Source organism: Python bivittatus, unplaced genomic scaffold (assembly GCF_059951505.1).
Source record: "Python bivittatus isolate LINGU-HERP-01145 unplaced genomic scaffold, Pbiv_v1 ctg000980_np1212, whole genome shotgun sequence".
Classification (NCBI taxonomy): Eukaryota; Metazoa; Chordata; class Lepidosauria; order Squamata; family Pythonidae; genus Python; species Python bivittatus.
In genome coordinates this window covers 9,303,263-9,325,513 of record NW_028277125.1, presented here as the reverse complement: position 1 = coordinate 9,325,513, position 22,251 = coordinate 9,303,263, and the positions used below count along the sequence as shown (strand labels likewise).

The window sequence follows — 22,251 nt, the reverse complement described above, 5'->3', positions numbered from 1 at the left end:
CTTCTTCCTGCTTTCATTGCTGATACAGTTTCTTTCCACAGTGAAGAAAGAAAATTAAATATTGCACATGCAATGATTATGATGCACCCAATTTCTGGAAAAACCACTACTTTCCAGCATCATATTCTTCATCAAACTTTATTTCTTCACCTGTGTGACTTCCACATTGGAATTAGGTAATATGCAACTATCATTCTAAATGTGAAATCATGTATTTCCCTAGTTACAACTATGCTCCTTGAGTAAAGACTTCATGCTGAATGTGGAAAACTTTCCATCCAATATTCTCTTAGCACTTCATTCCCTAGTAATATTTAATGGCCTTTGCTCTAAAATCAGAGGTCTTAACAAATAGCTATAGCCTAGCCTAGTTAACAGTCTATCCTTGTGTAGAACTAAACCTTTGCACAAAATAAAAAAGCAATACTATCTCTTTTCAGTTTTCATATTTCAGTAGAAATAGTTTTGAGACAAGGAAAGTAGCTATTTTGAGGATTCTGCCTCAGAAGAAATGGCTTCCTTACATAAGTCCCTCATCCTGTACAGCATCACCTGAGAAAGTGGTGTTGGACAGATTGTTTTCTTTCCTTTGTTGTGTCTCACAGCTTATGTCTATATTCAGTTCTTCCTTCTGCTGCTGCACCTCATGCGGTACAGACGCTCCCTTTACGATATGTCTCGACTCTGGTGGTGGTTCTTCTTTTTCAACTTCTGACAGCAAAGGCATCGTGAGCCATTTCTCTTCTGGTTCTAGCGTTGCTTCTTTCTCTTTTGAGGAGGCACTTGCACTTATGCACCGTCCATCCTGTTCTTCTGGGTTTCCATCCAGAGAATGAATGTCCAGGTTGCCAACTATTGTACTGTTCTTCTTTTCACATGGTTCCTCAGAGCTATTCAAAGGCAAAGAGGTGAGTTTTGAAATGATTAGAGGCTGTTGTACTTCAGTACAAAGATGATCCTGGCAATCTTGCTCCTCCTTGTCATAAATGCCCTCAGGCCCAGAATCTCCACAGTCTAGTTTTCTTTGTTCTTTCTCAAAGCTAATACTCCCAAGTGGTTTGCTGAAGTCTTCTGAAACAAGAGATTGTTGGTTGTCCTCTTCTTCAGTGTCCTTAGATCCAGAGTGTGTATATTCCAGCCCTCCATGCTGTTCCTTTCCTTTACTGTGATGGTATGTGTTAATTTGTTCCAATAAAATCTGTTCCTGAGTCTCTGGGTGTTTCTGCTCTGTAATGTGGACCACAGCATCCTCAGGCAAAGAATTTATATTATCTAACATTTGAATATTTGTTGTATTGGTTGCATCCAGGGACAATATGGTGCTTTCTGGTACAGTGGTTTGTTGATAAAAGTGGTAGGGCATAGACTGATGGTCTTCTACCTTGATAGTAGCTTGCACGTCTTTCTGTTCTTTTTCACAGGATGTACTCTGACATGGAAAATTAATGTCTTGTGGTATAACAGGAGATGGGTCTTTCCAATCAAGCAAGTTTATACAATTCTGCTTTAAGTCGTTGAAGGAAGCTTCTGTCACAGTGTACAGATGTTGCTGTACTCCTGCCTTTTCTTCTTCATGGCTTTCACACATGGTGGATAAAATATCTGGGTATTTTAGTTCTGTGGGTTTCTGTGCCTCATTTTTGAGTATGCCTTGACAGATTTGGTCTTCTTTGTATGCATCTCCCTCAGATAAAGAATTCAGCTGCCTAATTTGTTTCTCCCTGCTATAAGTAATACCCATGGCAAGTTCTTGCCGCCCTAAAAGATTTTCTTCCTCACTGTATAATACAGAGGATTGATTGAGCATTTCCTGTAAAGTAGTGATACCTTCAGAATCAGTGCTGGTGCTTTGCTCTTCTTGTAGTATCTTTTCATGCGTAGTCAATGTGCTGTCAAATTCTAATTCTTTAGATTGCTGCAGCTCCTCAGGTAGCATGTCCTGGTGGCCCTGGTTCATCTCCTTCTTACAAGGTATGGGTTGCAATATTAAACTCATATGGTCACCCCCTTCGTTGTGTTTTTTGTAGGGTACTTCCTCAAACAATGCATTCAGATCAGGTTTTTCAGAGTGCCTGTTTTCTTTGGCTGACATAATTGGATAGTCTTTCACCTCTGATAGCCCATCCACTGAATTGGCATTTTCTGTTTCCAGAGGTGATATTTTCAAGTCTTCTAATACCTCTTTTTGTTCACAATCTTTGGTCTGTACATTTGCATTTGTTCTGTCATCATATCCTTGTTTTTCTTCCAAAAAGATGTCACCTAAAAGCACAGGTATATGGGGCTCTTGAGAATTCTTGTCATGGAGCTGGGTTAGAGCTGGCTTGATGTTCTCCATTTGTAGACTACCCAGGTCACCTACAGATGTCATGCTCCAATTGTCTCGATCTCTGTTCTGCTGTCGTTCTTGAAACATTATATCATCAAGGGATGGAACATTAGTATTCTTTTTACCATTTTTTTCCTTTCTCTCCTTGGGTCGCCTCCCTGGCAGAGACATCCGCCTGCAGAGATAAAAGGCAGGAATTAGGGATTTGAAAGTAGTGGTGATGACAGCTGTTAATAATAATTTTACTTCTTTGCTCAACCTTCTCTCCTAATGTTTCAACAGTTTAGCAAATGACCTCAGTCAGTATGCCTAATTATATGTTGGTAACTGCTTAGTAGTAGATTGCTACATTCATTTCTCTCCTTTCTTAAGCTTTCCTTCTCCAGGAAGGGCCATCTCTAAATTTTGAGTGCTCCTAGATGAGATTTGTATTTCACAGTATTGAGCCTTTATTCATGGATTCTTCTAATGGGTACAGATGACCTCATCCTCCATTTCTACCTTCCCATTTCTCCCAACATGTTTCATTCTAGAAAAACATCCATTAAGAAGGTAAAGACAGAATAGTTGTCTAAGGTCTGTTATTTGATAATGTTAGGAATCTTCCATCTGGAATCATTTAGTCAGCTGGTGTGTGAAAGGGCAACCATTTGTTACCTTGTAGGAATACAACAACACAAGCCTGGAGCCTGGAAACACCCAGCGGACTGCTCTTCTCCAGTGCCATCTGTATCTTCTTCCAACGCACTTGCACTGCGTACAACCCTCTCTTCACTCATGTCCCAAGATAGAGTAAAAAATAAAAATAAACCCAATGGTGAGTCAAAGAAATTTCCTGATTTTTAGCCAGGACTTGTACTCTACAGTCTTACAAAAACAGATGTTCTTGCCCACTGACAGCGTAATGGCATTTACGAGCTACTGTAGTAAACTGAACACTCCAAGGGACATCTTTATGACCTCATCAGTTCTGGAAAGCTGTGGAGTCACCATGGCAGCATGGTGGTGGATCCAGAGATTAAACATTTGTGCCATGAAATGACAATAATGATTTGCTTGCTAGGAATGTTACTAATTTAGCCTTATGAATGAGCGACCTTGACATCTGTATAATGGTGAACGTTCTTTCTCATGACTTATCCTGCTAGGATATGGGATGTATTGTTTTGTCTTGCTACAGTTTATGATGGTTTTCATTTTAATGTTGAATAATTATGATTTTGATAAGCCGCTCTGAGCCTTGTTAGATGGAGTGGCATATAAATCAATAGATAAAGTATCCTTCTTTTCTGAAGACTTTTAGGAATAAGAATAACTTTCAAGCAGTTATTCACATCCAAAGGATGGGATTGCTTTACCCAGTGTGGAAAAACCAGTATGGTATAGTAGTTGAGGGATCAGGCTTGAATTAGAAAGACTTACGTTCAGGTTCATCCTCAGCTGTAGAAACTTAACCCATCACGTAGGATTGTTGAAGGGGAGACTTAGAGGAGATAGTAGTTTTGCCCTGGAGGATAGATTGGATATTACCCTCATTAACGAACAAATAAATAGCACTTTGAGGAGAGATGTTTCACCCACCATAACATGCAGTGTTTCTCAACCTTGGCAACTTGAAGATGTGTGGACTTCAACTCCCAGAATTCCCCAGCCAGCATGCTGGCTGGGGAATTCTGGGAGTTGAAGTCCATACATCTTAAAGCGGCCAAGGTTGAGAAACACTGATAACATGCTTTTTGAATCACCTCTTTTGAATGGTTTGAACAGCCACTTACTAAACCCGTTGCGTCCAATTTTTCATTTAAAATCTGAAAAAGAAATATTGCAGAACTACTTACGTTTTGTCCTTAATCTGAAGAAGATGTATGACTTGCATTAGACCTTAACCATTGTGCAGCTGTCCTTGCTGGCATATTTAATTAATAAAATTAACCATTTCTATGCGATTTGTTCTGCTGAAAATTGTAAAAGGATAAAACTTCAAACCCCGCTTTAGTACTTGATCAGTCTTTGGCTGTTAATGCAAGAGCAGTCTTTCTCTGAGAAAAATTGTTCTGTTGGATTTTTTCTGAACATTCAGAAAGAAATATATTATAGTTCTACAGCCACATTTCTTAAACGAGAAAGCACATAAATGAATGCCCAAGTGTGTTGGACTAGCTCTGAGCTGGGCCTATTCTCAGATGACATAATCTTTTGATGCTCAATAAAGCTTAAAATACAAACCTGCATAAATTATATAATCTGTCCATTTCTTTTAATAAACTTTTAGTAAACTGCCTTCCACGAGCAAAACAGAAAATTGAGTTTAGGTGAGAATTTCCATGCTAACAGCACAGGAACCAACTTTAATTGGTGTAATGTCTTATAATAGGGTTCTTCTGTTCATGTAATATTCTTATGGAAATACTCTCTCTAGGAAATGTGACAAAATGAAATTCACTATAAAATCGATCTATCAGGGATGTCTCTGGGGTTAAACTGAGAATGACATTATAATGAGATTTTAATCTGCCTGAGTTTTATTCTGTATTAATGGGGCATGAGGTTTTCAAATTATCTATTCCAAATCTTGTGAAGGGAAGGCACATATACAATTTATAAATACATGGAATAAAATAATAACTGTCTTCCTCAGAAAGACAAGTGATTTCTACTTTTTACCTCTAGAACAAGATCAACATAATACTCATATCTTGGTTTCATAGCAGGCAGGCAGGCAGGCAGGCAGGCAACTGAGATTTGTCCTCTCTACAGGTTTTGCCCCTTCTTCTCCCTCTGAAGTTATTTTATAAGACTTTGTCTATCTGCCCTTTTGGCCTTCAACCCAGAGCTCCACAGCCATTTCTAGCTAGTTATTCAGAAGTTCCTTAGAAGTTTGTGCAACCTATGCAAAATGTTTATATCTAATAGCTCCACCCCTGGATCACAATGGAATCTGTTCATTGACACTGTTGGTGTTTCTTCCGAAGGCAATTTTGTTTTCCACATAACCTAATATTACTATTTGGACTATCTTCCTTCTCTGTTGAGCTCAACAAAGACACTTCAGTCACTTCAAATATCCTCCGTGTTAGTTTTTTAATGGAACTGACTAACATGCTCATATATTATGAAGGCCTCAGGAGTATCACCCAATTCCATATCCCTGTTCACCAAACATGCCTTTTCTGATGACTGTCTGATAGCTCACAATACTATTCTTCAGATTTGGTATTGGTGTCAGTGGATTCCTCTATTTTGCTTTTTGTAGATTATATCAGGTTGAGTCTTAACTGTCTACACCTAGGGAAAACTACCTGCTGAATGTTGGCACTAGCTCAGACCCAGATGCAGTTCTGGGGCCATCTTTATGGGCTTCTACTTTCTCATGAGGGACATATCTTGTTTACTGCTATTTATCCATATGTGTGATATAAGAGACCAAAAAGAATAAAGATTGTCTACCTGTTTCTCAACCTTGGCCATTTTAAGATGTGTGGACTTCAACTCCCAGAATTCCCCAGCCAGCCAAGCTGGCTGAGGAATTCTGGCAGTTGAAGTCCACACATCTTAAAATGGCCAAGGTTGAGAAACACTGATCTATAACCATGATGCTTCAAAAAGCCCTCTGTATATTAATGCAACCCAGATTTATTCCCTCTTGTAGATGCTTTATTTACTCAGGACCATAGTATGCTGACTGAATAGATGTCCATGTTCATAGAACTGTACCACTGCATGTCTAAGCAAGCATATAATTGCGGGGGGGGGGGAGACAGCAGGAAGGGACAGGTTTCTACCAAAAATCTTAGTGATAAGACTTTTCAGAATAGTGCTTTGCACTGGTATAGTTCTATATATGTGAGTGCACCAAGAACATGGATACCTATTAGCTCTTGCTGTTCCCACGTTGCTTTTGGTAACATACTAGACAGCCCTGTGACTCGTTAGATCATCCTTTGAGAGAAAGGTAGTGCCCTCTGGTGTGACCAGAATGAACATTAAATTTTAGGCTGACCATGGTTTTTTTACCCTAATGATGGACAGTCCCATGATCATCTAAGCAGAGCATATATCATAAATAGAAAAATAATCGTAGCGGCAAATGAACTTCAATAATAAGTCAATAGTTACTTACCTAAACAGATAAACAGAATGACCAGGGGCGGGCAAAAAACCAGTGGGAGTGGGAGCAACCTCCAACTTCCTGCCGGCCTCCCCATTGCTTTTGCTTGTGGGAAGCTGGGAGGGAGCATCAGAAATCATGATCATGTGACTGCAGAAATGCTGCAATGGCCACAACTTTGCAAATATAACTGGTCTGAACATTGTGAAAATTTCAAAATTCCACAGGAGTAATGGGTCCTGGATTTTTAACACATTCTTTCAGTTAGCGGATTTTAGGTACCTTGATTCCAAAATTGCTGTAGTATAATGCACCATTTGGGCTACCTTGAGGGTACAAACAGATAAGCACAATGAGAATTTTAGTAGTATATAGATAACGAAAGCCAAAACCAACAAAATGAGCAAAACCTGACATGTTACACGATATCAGTCAGTCTCAAGAAAAAGAAAAACTATTAGCAATAAAGATATTTGTAATCGTTTGGTACATTTATTTATTTATTAAAGTTATTTCTATGCTGCTGCAATCCAAAGAGACTTTCAATGGCTTACATAGAAGAAATACAAACTAGAACATTCACGGTAAGAATAAAAACAACTCCAAATGCAATAAAGATAAAAAAAAACCATTAAACATCATTGGCATTAGAGTACATTTATTTTTCTACTTATTTGCTATTTTTGTTATTAGGTATTGACTTCAAGAAAAGGAAGAGCATCGCTAAGGAGATTACTATAAGGAGCACCCCTTTCCTCTCAAATATCCATCTTTTGATTCCCTTACTCTATATTTAACAGTACAGTGAAATCTCTTTTTAATAAACTAATTGGAAGGATGGGGTGTCAGTTACCCATAATGATGTCAACAGAATAGAATTTGCTCCATTATACGTGAAGTCCATTGGAAAACTGAGGATTCACTGTACTTGTGCAGATGCAGCAAGTATGCTGAATCAATGAAGTGGTTTAGCAAAGTCTGACAGAGCATAAAAAATCCAGCTGAATGGATCGATGGGACTCTGGGATAGAGAATCAGCATAGGTTTTCCACTGTATTCTTTGTTCTACTTTTAATCTGAATACTGACAACAATCAGCTCACTCTACTGTTCATTAGATAACTGGAATGTTTATTCTGAAGTCAACCTTAAAGCATAGAGCAGCTATTCCTGTTGCTTTCCCCTTAAGTGGTGGGAGAACGGTTGGGTAGCTAAAAGAAAGATTGGAGAGGAGAGGAATGAAAGGAGGCCGAAGTTCAAGAGTAGAAGAAAAGAGAGCCATGTGGTGGTCTGGAGAGATGAAGCAGAACAAAATAATCAACTGTCAACACGGAGCATTAATGGAAAAGGGCAATATATAGAGCAGTAAAAGTTTTGAATAGGTAGAGGCAAGAAGTAACTATCTCAGTGTTTGTCACACTTGGCCACTTTATGATGGGTGGACGTCAACTCCCAGAATTCCTCAGCCAGCCATGCTGGCTAGGGAATTCTGGGAGTTGAAGTCCATCCATCTTAAAGTGCAGTGTTGATAGAGACCACTGATGCTGCATTCTGTACCGTTATGCATAAGAACACTGATGGTAGCCTTAATGTTGCTGATCTAGCTATACTTTTGCCCCAATATCATCTTGAGACACACAACGATTTCAGTACCAGTGGAACACGCCATCCTCTCTTCCAGTTGATGAATAAATCTGTTTGATGCAGTCTGCCTAGTGGTGTTGATTGGGGGGTTCCAGCTGATACTGTTTCCAATGAAGATACGAATGGGCCAAATCATTGCTGGAATACAAATTGTTTAGCAGTCTTGGCTTACACATTGGATGCTGATTTGGTATTTTGAAGGGGATGAGTTTTCAGTTACATTAACTCAAAGCCAACATTTAAGCAAATGTGTTTGGCTGTTATTTTAAATATCTTTTCACGAAAGACATAGATCAGTCCAGAAAACAAACAAGCCAAAATCAGTGCTCTCCATCTCTAAGTTCAAGTGTTACATATATGTGTGGATTAATGTTTATCAATGATAATGTCTATCAGTGCTGATAAGTGTTGGCCTTTATTGGCTACTCATTTTAAACCTACAAAGGAGAAGAACAAAAGGCATCTATTTTTTAATATCCGTACTACTGCTACAATAAATTAATTGGGTAAATATTCTGGTCCAAGAGTATCTGCAGGGAGAATAAAAGAAGTCAAGATGGAGGCTATGATAGGATGGTGAAAGCTCTGGCCGTTTTTACACGTGTTGCACATAAAACGGGTAGAGCTTCAGTTCAGTTCATAGTCATGGCCGCCATTTTGACTTTTTGACACCCCAGGCTCACTCTATTCCAAAGATTTAGTTTTAATTATGAAATAAATGTTGAGCAACACTGCTTCCTGTTATCTAATTTATTGGATAATAGAAGTAGAGGGGTATCTAGATTGAACATGGTGTATTGGGAAGAAAGTAGACTTGTAAAATGTTATAAGTTTAGTCATGCATACAGTTAAAAGATTGGTGGAAAGCTTCAAAGTTCCTGCAAATGTTCTTGGGATATTTTGACATAGCTTCTTGTTCTTCACATGCCTTTTTTTTCTTTTTTGCAAATAATAGCCACTTGCAGAGAATGAAGTCTTAACCAAGGCTTATGCCATCTCTTATTCAAGTTCTTTTCTGTCCCTCCTTTAAAGAAGCTGTCAACTTCTTTTCTAGTGCTGACAAGGAAGGCCAGATCTGCAATATAGGAAGAGAGTGCAAGAGAGAGATGGGGGGGGGGGGGACTTTCAGTGTTGATGTTTTACTAAGTGAGCTAAGAAGAATTTTAGAGTCATGTAATTTACTTTGGAGGCATTTACTGTACATAGCCATAGTGATGGTAATTTCTTTCATTGTTGAAGTGAAAAGATAACCATCAATCAGTTGTCAATTGGTCAATTGCAGCAGTGATGAAAAGAAACTGGTAGGAACAATCACTTTCAGTGGCTACCTAGACAATTGGAGGTTTGGATGAAAATATGGGAACCGGATTAACTAAAAATGGAATGAGCTTCAGAGTTAGTGGCATTATGAAATAAAGGATTCACATGCTAGACAAAACAAAAAAAAAAAGATCAAAGTTCAGAGAGCCATGAGGATTATTTAAAGCATGGTTAAGAGAGAGCAATCTTCTCATGAGAACTGGAGTGTCCCATAAATAAATGTAACCCTATTTGTGAGCTGAGTGTCTGGAAAATTAATCTCTACATAGAATGTAATCATTCATTCCACAAGCTTAGCTGGACATCCCATTGATCCTAAAATAATGCAAAACTTGATCAACAATGTTGTGAATGGCCATCTGTACAGTTGCAGGTAGAAATAAGAGCTAGTCTGACAATACAGATGGGCCATATTTGAGTTTTAGAATTGCTGGAAAAATAAATTGGGGTGCTTAATGTTGATAAGGCTGTTTGTTGTTTGTGTTTTTCTGGAGTGTATTTCAAAGAAAAAATATTTTTCAGTTTGAACCAATTAAATTGCAAGATGACAAGTATGCATTTGGTTACCTGCATGGAAGTATTATTTTTTTTCATTTTTCTGTCTATATTTCATGGGCTATCTATTTCATTTATTTTAATTGTCCTTGATTGCTTTTCCCTTTTTTGTTATGTTTAAAAAGCAGAGGATCCCTCCTGATTTTTAGGGCTCTGGGTTTCGATGCCCTTGTGTTTCATTTTACTTTGCTGTGGTAGGTTGGAAAATAAAAAAAAAAGATTATAGGGCCTAGCAAAAGGAAAAGATAGCATCATTGTATAATCCAGCCCATGGTTTCCTAGATACCGTATTGTCTCTTCTATTCCGCTATGTGAAAAATGTTGAATATCAACAATGGGTTTCAGTGGTGTATTGTTGAGTTTTGTATGAACTAATCTAGCTTCACTAAAAGAGAAAGGGGGGGAAGAAAAGAAAGAGGGTGGGGGGACTACAGCTTTGGCAAAAGTCTATAGCCAGAGCATTCGTAATTCCCCATGCTTAAGAGCTGACTGTGTATCTGGGAAGTCATTTTATGGTTTTCCTTCTGTATTTCCTTGAATTTTCCAGCCCTGTTCTCAGGTGTTTGCTAGCGCTCAGTTTCACCTGCTCGGGGCTCTGTATTTGAGGAAAATCTGCAACTGTCAGCTGGTATAGTTCTCATAAAGGGTACAGACAGCTCTGTTCAGTGTTTGAAAGGTAAGCTTTTGCTTAACTCCTCTGCTGCCCTTGTCTATGTGATGTCAACCGGATTGGCCTAGCTGTGAAGCTTTGCAGCCTCTCTCTCTTAGCAGTAACAGTTTCAGGGTCTTCCAAGAATCTTGCTATCAAACCAGCATACAGAATGGGGGAGAGAATGGAAGGGATTGGGGTGAAATGTGGTATACAAAAAAAAAAAAAAACAACCAACAATTTATTGAAATAAATGCTGAACACTGTGATGCAGGGTTTGGATAGCACCAAATAGCCAACTTGTGCCAAATGTTCCATGATGATAAAAAGACAGGTTAGAACTGACTAAGGGGAGATTTTCTACAAGGATGCTCTTGAAAAGTGTCCAAAGTATTATCCAACTGTTTTGCCATTTGTCGACTGGGAAACTGGAAGCATCAGCTTTGCTATGCAGACAGCTGCTATTCTGTGTGTGTCCCTGTGTGTGTTTGCGTGCATGCACATGTCTATGTCTATGTATATCTATGCGTATGAAGTGTTTGAAGTAAAGTGGGAGAGGAGGACAAATGAGATATTTGCTCAAACATGCAAGTTTTCAAAGCGTTGAAGAAATCCCAGGGGTTCCATCTATCCAATGATATTCTTCTCACATTTCTCTCAGGTGACAGTGTAATGCTAAGCTCGGTGACACCAACATTAAGTCCCACTATGTTCAGTGGTGTTTATTTCCTATAGTGGGTTGAGGATTGCAAACTAAGAATTGACCATCCAGGCCATTTGTCAAGTCAGGAATGAGTTAATGAAAGTCATATCACAGGCATTCGTACAATGTATTAGCACTGGGACAATGTAGTTTGTACAATATTTGGCGGATGGATGAATGGAAAAAAAATCTCACCAATTCAAAGTCAGCTAAAAGAAAAATAATGCACAATATGCCTGCCTTTTCTATTGGAAATAATGTTATACTTAAGTATATATTTGAAGCATGCATAGAGATTGTGTCAAGGAAATTTCTACGCCAGCAGATATTTAATCTCTACTCAAGACAATGGCAGCTTTCAAATTTTGTAATTTTAGAACGGCAAATGGGGATGGGAGGTCAGTATGAGTATCCACAGTTACAGGAAACATGTAATTAACAAAATCATCACCATAGCTGCAAACTGGCAGTGTGCAAGCATTCCTTGTTGTCACAAAGGGTTGTTTTTTTGTTTGTTGTTTTGTCTTTTTTGAAGAGGCCATACGTACTACGGATTTGTAAGATCTTGTTCTCATCCTACGCAGCCTTGTTGTTTCAGCCCACCTCCCAGGAATTAGAGACAAGGGCAGATGATTCTTTCTAACCTCTGTATTTAGTGCCAAGCAATGATGTGCTCCGTGTGAAACCATTTCTAACCCTCTGGTTGGAGTGGTGAGTTTGAAATTTTTCCCCTTCCTTGCTCATCATTGTCACTCAATTATAGGATGGAACTGAACCAGAAAATCTGGTACAGTCTAGCAATTAGTACAAAGGGTTTCCAGTCTAGTGTAAAGACAGAGATGCAAGAGCCCAACAGCTACAGAAATAATTTTGATTGGCCATGGACATTGCCTTTTAGTGCTGCTTGGTTACATCCTAAAGATTCTGCCTTCTACCCTACTTGTCTTCTCCTTAAAGGACTACATTATGGGCCTACTTTTGAGATGTCTTTTGGAGGGGCGGCTTTCTTCTTCTTCTTCTTCTTCTTCTTCTTCTTCTTTTTAGTTTATGCATCTCCCATTTTCAGACTGTCATTTTAACCCATCAAACAGACACATTTTGACTTGAAGAACAAAGCACCAAGTTATCAATGTTCACAGAAACTGACATTTTTAATTCAGACTTCATTATGACTTTAATTCATGACAGGGCACTACAAAGATGTTTTAAATCCCCCCCTTTTTTTTTTAACTGCAGCATTTGGGATGTTTGTCTTTCTCTAAGCACTTGTATTTTCTTTTGTACCTTCATCTTGTCATAATATATAATTAGCATTATCAAAACCATCAGCTATTATCCACAGTAACTTTTGACCTTTGTTTTTATCTCCGTAGCAATCTTCTCACCCAGTCCACTTAAATTTTAATTAGCTATTTTAAAGTTTTAGACTATGAAAAGGCAATGGAATTTATTGGGAATATTTTGCAATTACATATCATAACTTGCAGAATAAAGATAAACATAAAATTAGAAATAATATTTGTTACAAATATAAGAAACACAAATGAAAAGTAATAGAAAAGTTTTCAGAAGAAAAAGCTAGAGCATTTTTATCAGTTATAAATAATTTGAACAAGCAGGAAAGAAAGACTTAGTTTTTGTATCAGTGAATTCTTCGTTATTCTTTACTAGTGAATGAAATTTTCACACGGGTATATTGAAAAGTCCCAGAACATAGTTGGGGCAAAAGCAATATAAATAAATATTGAAAGCAATACAGAAAAATATTAAATAAGATTTTGGAACTTTGTATCACATTAATGAACACCATTAGCCATTAACTTAATAAAAAAGTATAGAGAAATATAAAAATGTATCATTTTCTGCTATTGACTTACCAGTATTGTGCATTTATGAGCAGTTAGATTTTTACATTTTTTTTAATCCTGCCTTCATTATTTTTATAAATAACTCAAGGCAGTGACCATACCCAATACCCCTTCTTCCTCCTATTTTCCCCACAACAACAACCCTTTGAGGTGAGTTGGGCTGAGAAAGAGTGACTGGCCCAAAGCCACCCAGCCAGCTTTCATGCCTAAGGTGGGACTAGAACTCACAGTCTCCTGGTTTCTAACCTGGTGCCTTCACCACTAGACTAAGCTGGCTTGAGTACCAGTTGTTCAGATTTGGTTACTATTTTTTTGACAATCGAAACTGAGTGAAATTGCCAAAATAAAAAAAGTATATAAAATTTAAAACACATAATGTGCCTAGTTTTATGTTTTGCTTCACCATTTTTATATATTGCTCCTGTTGGGAATCGTTGAAGAATGGTTCAGAAACCAAATAACCCATTAATAGTTTGCTGCTTTTGTTTTACTTACACTTAGGAACCTAATGATAGAATGGTGTTGATGAGAATAAAGTGCTGTCTAATTCCATTGGTACTCCTTGTCTCTGTAATTAGAATTAGCAACTTGAAGAATGCCATACTTGAAGGACATCTATTCCAACTCTGGTATGATCAGGATCATTTAAATTAGACAATTTCAAATAAATTAGGCTGGTTTTTAGAACAGTGTACTCAACAATAACCCAGGTTGTTGTATGTCTCGGGAAGGGCCAAAGTGCTATCTCTGTAGGAAATGAAGCATTGTAGTTAAAAGTCATCATGGGCACAGTCACCATTCTGGTCCTTCTTATGTAAGAGTAATCTAATTATACTTTAGACATAACTGGTTACCACAGGTTTTAATTCTTGACAAGGGATATGTCCATAATAATTCCCTCTGATGATTAGAAGTGCTGATATACAACAAGATTGGAGCAGTGAGATTCTGTAACCTATTGTCCCAAGAAGTGGCAGATAATCCACTCAGTGGAAGCTACCTGTGGATAATGAACATGCAGTGATGGGTTAGCAGCTGCAGTACCTGAGATGTAAGGTCGAATGACTTGGGAGACACTTGTATCTTGAGGAAATATCCACATTGTATTTTTGTAAAACATGGGAAGATCTCTGTTGGGAAGATACAAAAAGAATGCAACCTTGTTGATTCTCCTTGATCTGTCAGTAGAATTCTTCTGAAACAGCTGTCTAAATTGGGTTCATGTAAGAGATTCCCTTGTGGTAGTTCCACTCCTGCTTGAATGGTCATTTCAAGGAGATAATGCTGGGGGATATTTGCTCAACCTGATGGTATTCTAGTTCTGCTGTCCCAAAGGGCTCCATGCTGTTCAACATCTACTGTACATGAAGGCTGAGCAGGGTCACTGAGGATCGGAGTGCATTGTCATAAATATGCTGATGATATACAATTCCATTTTTCCTTCTCTTCGAAGCCAAATGAGTATGTGGGCATGGTAGCTGGTCAGACTATAATAATAAACTGAAGATGGGCTAATAAATTGAGATTCGCTCCAAAGACAGAGGCATTATTAATCAGTAGTGCCTGAGTCTTTAGGATTCAACCTACAAAGGACTTGCACCCACATGGCCCAGATCCTCTTTAAGGGTTGGATCAACTTTTATTCCAGCTATAATCCTCTCTGAAATTAATAACTTGACTTCAGTTATCCATTGTCTGGTGACCTTCAGTCTGGGTAAGTGTCATATGTTATACCTGCGGCTGCCTTTGAAGGCGGTTTGGAAAACGTAGCTGGTGAAAAAGGTTACTGCCAGAGTTGTAACTGGGATTAGGCAGTTAGAAAATATGGCTCCCAGTTCATTTCTTTGAATTCTTAGCCAAATTCAAAGTAGATGTTTTGACTTACAAAACTTTTCATGATTTTGAACCTCAGCATCTGATAAAATGCCTTCATCCACATGTGTCTAGCTATGGTTCAGTGTCATCTTTGAAGGCCTTTCCAAAGAGCCCCCAACTCTGAAGCTCAAAGCAATGGAGGGGGGGGGGCTCAAAATGGACAAGATGGTGGATGTGGAATAGTGTCCACCAACTTGCCCATTTGATTCCCCCATGCAGACACTGCAGGTCCTAGAGACAATGCCTTTTCAGTTGTTGCTCCATTGTTACAGAAAATTCTACTTAGGAAATTCATCTGATTCCTTTTTTTCCTTCCACTGGAACAATAAGATTTCTCAGCTCATTTAAATCTTAACCATTTTTTTCTCTTCAGACAAATATTTTAGTAACTTTATTTACATTTGTAAGGACACTGATAAAATCAATTCCTCTGTCTTCATGTGCTTAAAAATAAAATCCCAAGACAGTCTAAACAGCTAAAATGCAGTATTAAAATTAATCAACACAATAAAAATGACAAAATCAAAACAAAGCCAATATAAACCACAAATCCACCTAATGAAATAGCTAATAGCAGCCAAGAAATGCAAGCTAAAATCACAGCCCTCTCCCAAAATTCTACAAGAACAAAAAACAGTTAAGAAAATTATGCCCTGAAAAATTCACCTGAGACCAGGATGGACCTCCTGATGTCCAATCAGGCTTTTAAATCTTGACCTTTTTTTGGCAGAAAGCAGGAAGGGCTGGAAGAAGTAGACAAGACGCAGCAGCCAGACACTGCTCATGTACATTATTTCTGACTCAAGTATACTGAAAAGTGCTTTGTCGAATAGCATTTAAGAAATTCTGTTCTTCAAAGTCCATGCATGGAACTGAAGATGATGTGTTCAAATTCAAGGAGGAAGCTGCGTAGAATCAGAGACGAAGTGGAGAGAAAATCACCATAAGCAAGAAGATGAAGAGAATAACAGTGAAGAAACTGATGACACGGGCTAACATGGAAAATCCAGAGGGCCTTAATATAATAATTTAATAATTTAATAAAATGCCTTAATGAAGCATAATAATGTATAACTGAAGAAGAAGAAATAACTGAGCCTAAGAAATAAGTAATGAAAAGTATATACTCTTGGGCAGTGATTACAGATAACTACTACATTTTTGTATACAGAGAGAGAGTTAGGGGTTTTTTTGGGGGGGGTATATCTCATTTGGGAAGTGTATCATCTTAAATTCAGAGTTGTCATCTTTTCAATATATGGCATTCTGATATGGAGTTAGTTACCCTAAATAAACTAGCATTCCCCACTGTATTATGAGCTAATCTCAAATGAAATGAAAGCTAAAAATATTCATCCTGACCAGCCCCCCAAAACAACCATGAAAGTGGGACCCAGACAGATGCAAGATGGATTGTCTCCATGTTTAGACCAAGATGCTCTTTTTATGACTTTAACTGTGAGGCCAAACTTCTCCAGACTTTTTCACCAGACCCTGAAGAGGAAATGTCAGGCTTGAGAACTTCCAAGTTAATAAACTGCAAAGTGTTGATATGTCACTGCATTTGAAAATTGTTGAAAAACTGCAAGTAATTCAAAAACAGAAACAGCCATTAATGTGATTTCTTGTTATCTGGCTTCCATTCCATTTCTTAGAGTTGTTCAAAGTGCTGTTGTTTCCCTTAAAAACCTGTTCTATTATTACACAAACACACACACACACACATACACAAAACCCCAATATAGTTTGGTCTCTATCTCTCCATATGAAAAATTCTCATGTTTAATAGAAGTTGAGTCTCTAGCAGTGGCGTTTGCAGGGAGAGGGGGAAGAGCAAGTCAGCCCCATCTTGACTTTTTTATCTCCCCATGCCTGAAGACACCCCTGGTTCCTAGTTTGCATTTCTTGTTTAAAGTCTGTATTGAGAGAGTGTAGCAAATCTGTGCTAGTATACACTTAACAGTTTTTAGCTTAATTGTTAGATTCGCTTTACAGATTTTATAGATGTGTGCGTGTACTTTTATGTTATATTCATTTTATTCATATTTGTATGGATGCTTTATTGCATTTTACTAAGTTTTATATTGATATATCTCTCTCTCTTTCTGCAACTCTAGACTGTGTACCTGAAAAGGGGTTTATAATATATTATTTCAAAAGGTTGCATACTTTACTACATTGAAAATGGCATGTTAAGTTTTTTTTTCTCTAAATGGGGAAGCATGGATGAACCAACATTTTGTCTCTGTCCATTCCAAATCCATCTAATGGGAATCCTGTCCCCCATTAGGGGGTATTCAGCAGTTCATAACTCCATAAAACTCCAGTTTTGTAAACCTGCCACCAGCCATAGCTTAATTAAACACAGTTTGGCTTAGTCAGGTTTGATCTAAGGCCTCCTGATCTTACATGTTACCCCAGACAGAACCAGAGATCACTGCCCAGAGAGAAATTACCTGCCAAATTTCTACTGAGCTGTCTATTCCCTCAAACACTTGTAATTGTTTCAATGGAGTGCATGTACATATTAGGGTACTCCTCCAAGTAAGCATTAGGCAGGAGAAGGCCCAATGAAAGCAGCCATATTCATGCTATGCACGGCATAGACTTGCCAAATCTTTTCCTCCAGTGTCCAAACCAATCCCTGAAGGCAGGATGAGTGGGAAAATGCTAACCCTCAAAGTGAACCACCTGGAAGCCTTGGTGTAATTTCACAAAGCTCAGCTTAATTTCAAATGTAAAAAGTAAAACTTCCTTTAGCTTGACTCCTGTTTCCTTCATGGACACATCTTTGAAGTTTTGAAGAATACAGACATGCCCTCCAGGATATATTTTTCAACTTTCCAGTCTAGTATATAGCCCTGGTATTTCCTGCCAGTCTCCCATCTAGCTACTAACCAGATTTGACCCTGCTTTGCTTTTTGAGGTCAGCTAAGATTAGCTATGTGCTTACCTTTGGCTTTTTTTGTTGTTGTTTTTTTTGGTACCTTCAAGTCAGTGTTGACTCCTAGGGACAGCCTGGACAAATCCCTAAAGTTTTCTTGGCAAGACTTTGGAAGTGGTTTGCCATTGCCGCCTTCTTCAAATGATAGATTCAGACCTCTGATAAAAGCTACCCATCTTTCAGCGGCTGCTTGCTTGAAAGAGAGTGGGGTTACAAAGAAGAATTGAATATTTGAGTGTGCAAGAAATGTTTAGCCAAGAAATTCAAAGACTTGGTGGCTGTATTTGTGATGCTTGATTTGCTTGAATCTTGGTGTGTGTGTGTATCAAGTGTGTCTGTGTGTGTATATGCTCGGTATTGTGTGTAAGCCTGGCTCATGTGATTAGTTGATACACTGTATTGTACATCTCTGAAAAAGGATTAAATCAGTAGCCAGACTAAATGTATCATGTAAACAAGCCAATGAGACATGAATGAGAAAAGATCTCAGAAGGACAGAGAAGAGATAGCTCTGGTCACTTTTGATGGCACCACCACCCATTACTTGCTTGCTTCAACTCTATTCATGATAGATTTGTGGCCCTAACAGATGATCCCTGAAGGAATCCCCCTCTCAAGCTAGGTGAGCGGCAAATGGAAAAATATTTTATTGGATATAAGGTGCAATCAGATGCTAAAGTCTTCAAAATCTTAAAAGAAAAAGCATAAGAAATAAGCATATTTGCTCAGAGATCTCATTTGATTTGGCCTTCTTAAATTTGCCAAAGAAGTCATCTCCCCTCCTTTTTCAGTTCTGTGTTCTCAAGTGGCTTGCTGGATGGGCTACTGGGACACTTACATTAAGTTATATTTCTGCCTGGGGAGAGGGTTTGAGAGGGGATACTTCCCCTCCAATAAGATTCCAACATTTCTCAATCTGCGCTGTTTTTGATCTTGTGTGGTTGGAGCCAAGTAGCAAGGGTTGGAACTAAACTGTTCAGTAATCTCTGCGGTCTCTTCTACTACAACGTTTTGCCATCCCTATCCAGATCCTCTTGGTTTTGGTGACCAGGGCTATACCAAATGAGTTGACTCATGAAAACAGTAGCATATTTAATGTGACTTATTAAAGCAGACACATCTTTGGGCAGGCTCATTCCCAAGCATCCTTCCAAAGCACCCACAGCCCTGGTCTCTTTATAAGTACTTCTTTAGTACTGCAATATAGAAGAAAACACTAACTTCAGGGTAAAGTTCCATATTGCTTCATGTCAAAGGCCAGCACCTAGGAGGAATGAGAAAGGAAAACGTGCATCTTTGCTCCTCCCCATCCATGCAAACATTTGAAACCTCTCTGAGCCTTAATAAATTGTATTACTACTTCAGTCAAGTCCAGACCCTCATCCTCACTAGATGCTCCAGGACACAGGATCACAAAACTGGAGTATTTTGTAGGTTTGTTATGCCCCACTTCAGTAGACACCCATGGGCCTTGACATGAACATAACAACATGTAATATATTCAGCTACTTAAAACTAATTAATAAACTATTGAAAACTTTAATTCTATCATGCATGTAAATTCCATATTTATTCGCCTTTTGTTTTATTTTATTCTTTTCCCCCTTTCTTCCTTTGTCTACCCATTTTTTCTTTCCTTCTTAAAAAAGTTTAATAAAAATATGATAAAAGAAAGAAGAAAGAAGGAGGGAGGGAGAGAGAGAGGGAGGGAGGGAGGGAGGGAGGAAGGAAGGTTGTGTTTTTAAGAAACCCAGCTAAAAGATTATTTAGAAATTTGGCCTGTGGGTATTTTTTAATGTAATTTTTCATTTCCCTTTTTATTATTGTTAGGAAACTGACAAATGCTAATAATTCAATACTATGATATGATATCAGTATATGTATAAGACTGATTTTGATTTGCAGTTTGTTTTGTTGTATAAGCATTAAGTAATTTTTTTCTGATAATTTTTTTCCACTCATTTCCTCCAAAGAAATGTGGGAGAGTTTGATTAATGCATGCTTTATGTGTATGCTAAATAAACCTGGATTCCTTATTTCTGAAGCTCTTATTGATCTATCGGGAAAACCTTTCAAGACTTGCTAACACCAGGTCAGAGAGCTATTACAAGTTTAGCAATGCATCTGGAACAGATGTCATAAAGTTGACACTAGAGACTCAAAGGAATTAACCTGCTCATTCGTGGAGATAATTTTTGGAGGCTCTTTTGCAGATACCCTTCCTGTCTAAATGCCTGACATCACATTTGTTGAATTCCCTTGCATCTCTGTTAATAACGTTCCCAGGTTCTTTATATCCTGTTCTATTTTTAGTGAATTGTACTCTGCATTAATTATCATTTTTATTTATTTCCACTTGTACGTTTATTAACTGAAAGCAGCAGAGAAAAATCCATACCTTAACCCAGCTACTGGCTTAATGCTTGTTACAATGTAATCGCTTATAATGTAGGTCCTGTGAAGAAGAACCTGCAAGGATTCATTCTTACGATTTTTGGAAAGGTCAACCAGATATTTACAACTGGTTAATAAATTAAATCTGAAGGAACAGATTAAGCTAGTATACTTTGCCTTTTATAAATGCCTATTTTCAAATTGGATCTGTAAGTGAAGAACCTCAGAAAACATGTAGATGAATTTGCTTTATTTGCACAGTACTGTATTTGTGGAGCCCTTGGTGCTCTCTGAGTTTGTCTGCAGATGTTTCATTACCCAACTAGGTAACATCATCCGTGTGACTGATGATGTTACCTAGTTGGGTAATGAAACGTCTGCAAGCAAACAGCCAAGCTCGGAGAGCACCGAGGACTCCACAGTTCAACCTTGACATACAGACATTCTTTTCAATTGGAGTACTGTATTTGTACACGTTTTTGACTACAGTACTCTGCAACCAGATGTCATTAGTTCTGCATTTATATGTAACGTCCTTTACAGTTATACATTAATTTTATATTTGAATAATTTCTGCAATCATGGAGGAAAATCTATCTATGTGGTCACCAAAAGTAGATACTGACTTGATGACATATAATCAATCAATCCATTTCTGCAATTGTAGTCACTGTCCTGTCTCATCACTATATTAGGAGTTCCATCCATGTCACCTGTATTTCTATAATTACCCATTTACATTTCTTCCACCTTTTCTTTTGCTACCTGTTTATTTTTAATTTCTTTCCTCCTTATTTTCCTCAGTATACACATTTATTTTATACAATCCTCAAACGCTACAACTTTTTCATAAAACCATCTCATTATACTCTCACTGACAAAAGACTGCAGAAAATATATTTAAATGAGCTGGCTTCTCTTCCTGAGTGTTAGGAAAACAGGTATTATTACTTTATCCAGATTTAATGGATATTAAAAAGCATTCATACATTTCATTAATAATGTAGTATCCACAGTTACCAAAATACCATGGGTAACTAGTTTCTTTTCTTTCTCATTCTTATGCCTACACAGTCATAAATATTTCAGGAGGTTTCATGAAAGGTATGTAGCATTTATGGTTTTGAGATTAAATCCAAATCTCACTGGCTTCATACCGAATCTTTCAGTAATGATTCTAATGAAGATGGATGGATGTGAACATAAGGTTAGATATATCATCCCTGTCCACCAAATTGTTTCCAAATACAGGAGGGAGCACCTGAAGTCCTACTTTCCATCTCTATTCTCCTGCTGTTATGTACATAAAAGGCTGAAAGCTAGAATAACCAAAGGCCACACTCTTTGGGTGCTGTCCCGTGTCCCATTTTTTCTCATGGCTCAGGAAAGTTTTGTGTCTCTTGATATATTGGAATATAGGTAATGTAAATTCTTGCCTGATATCCATGCCTCTCTCCCTGCAATTATGGCCTCTTATTCCCATTTTTGCCCATTAACTCTTTTGATGTTTGCTGATGCTTAATAAATAAACTTTAAGCTATATTATTTGCTAGTTGAATTGAATGGCAAGAGTGCTTGCTCTGATCCGAATGTAAGGGTTGACTGGGAGTGTGCTAGGCACAAGATAAACTGGAACTTAGTGCAGTAATTTTCCAACACATAAAATAATGAACTTATATACTTCATCTACAATAATCTAGGGTTGGCAACTTTCCTAAGTTAGGGGAGCATTGCATGAAGGAGAAAAGCTTATAAATAATGTGAAATAAATGTATCCTGTCTCCTTCTTTACTAGCAGCCCCAGTATCCCATTCAGGATTATATAGGAGGCTAATTCTCTGGAGGAACACCATAAAGGTTATG

The 22,251-nt window shown here is 37.9% G+C and overlaps 1 protein-coding gene across 1 annotated transcript; it reads right to left on the bottom strand.

The window, feature by feature from the left end:
• Positions 1 to 520: 520 nt before the first annotated feature.
• On the bottom strand, positions 521 to 3,108 carry LOC112540126 (uncharacterized). The gene is made up of 2 exons (XM_025163634.1): positions 2,987 to 3,108; positions 521 to 2,504 (listed from the first exon to the last, which is right to left on the bottom strand). The coding sequence occupies exons 1-2, from the start codon at positions 3,106 to 3,108 to the stop codon at positions 521 to 523; spliced, it is 2,106 nt and encodes a 701-aa protein (XP_025019402.1).
• Positions 3,109 to 22,251: the final 19,143 nt, after the last annotated feature.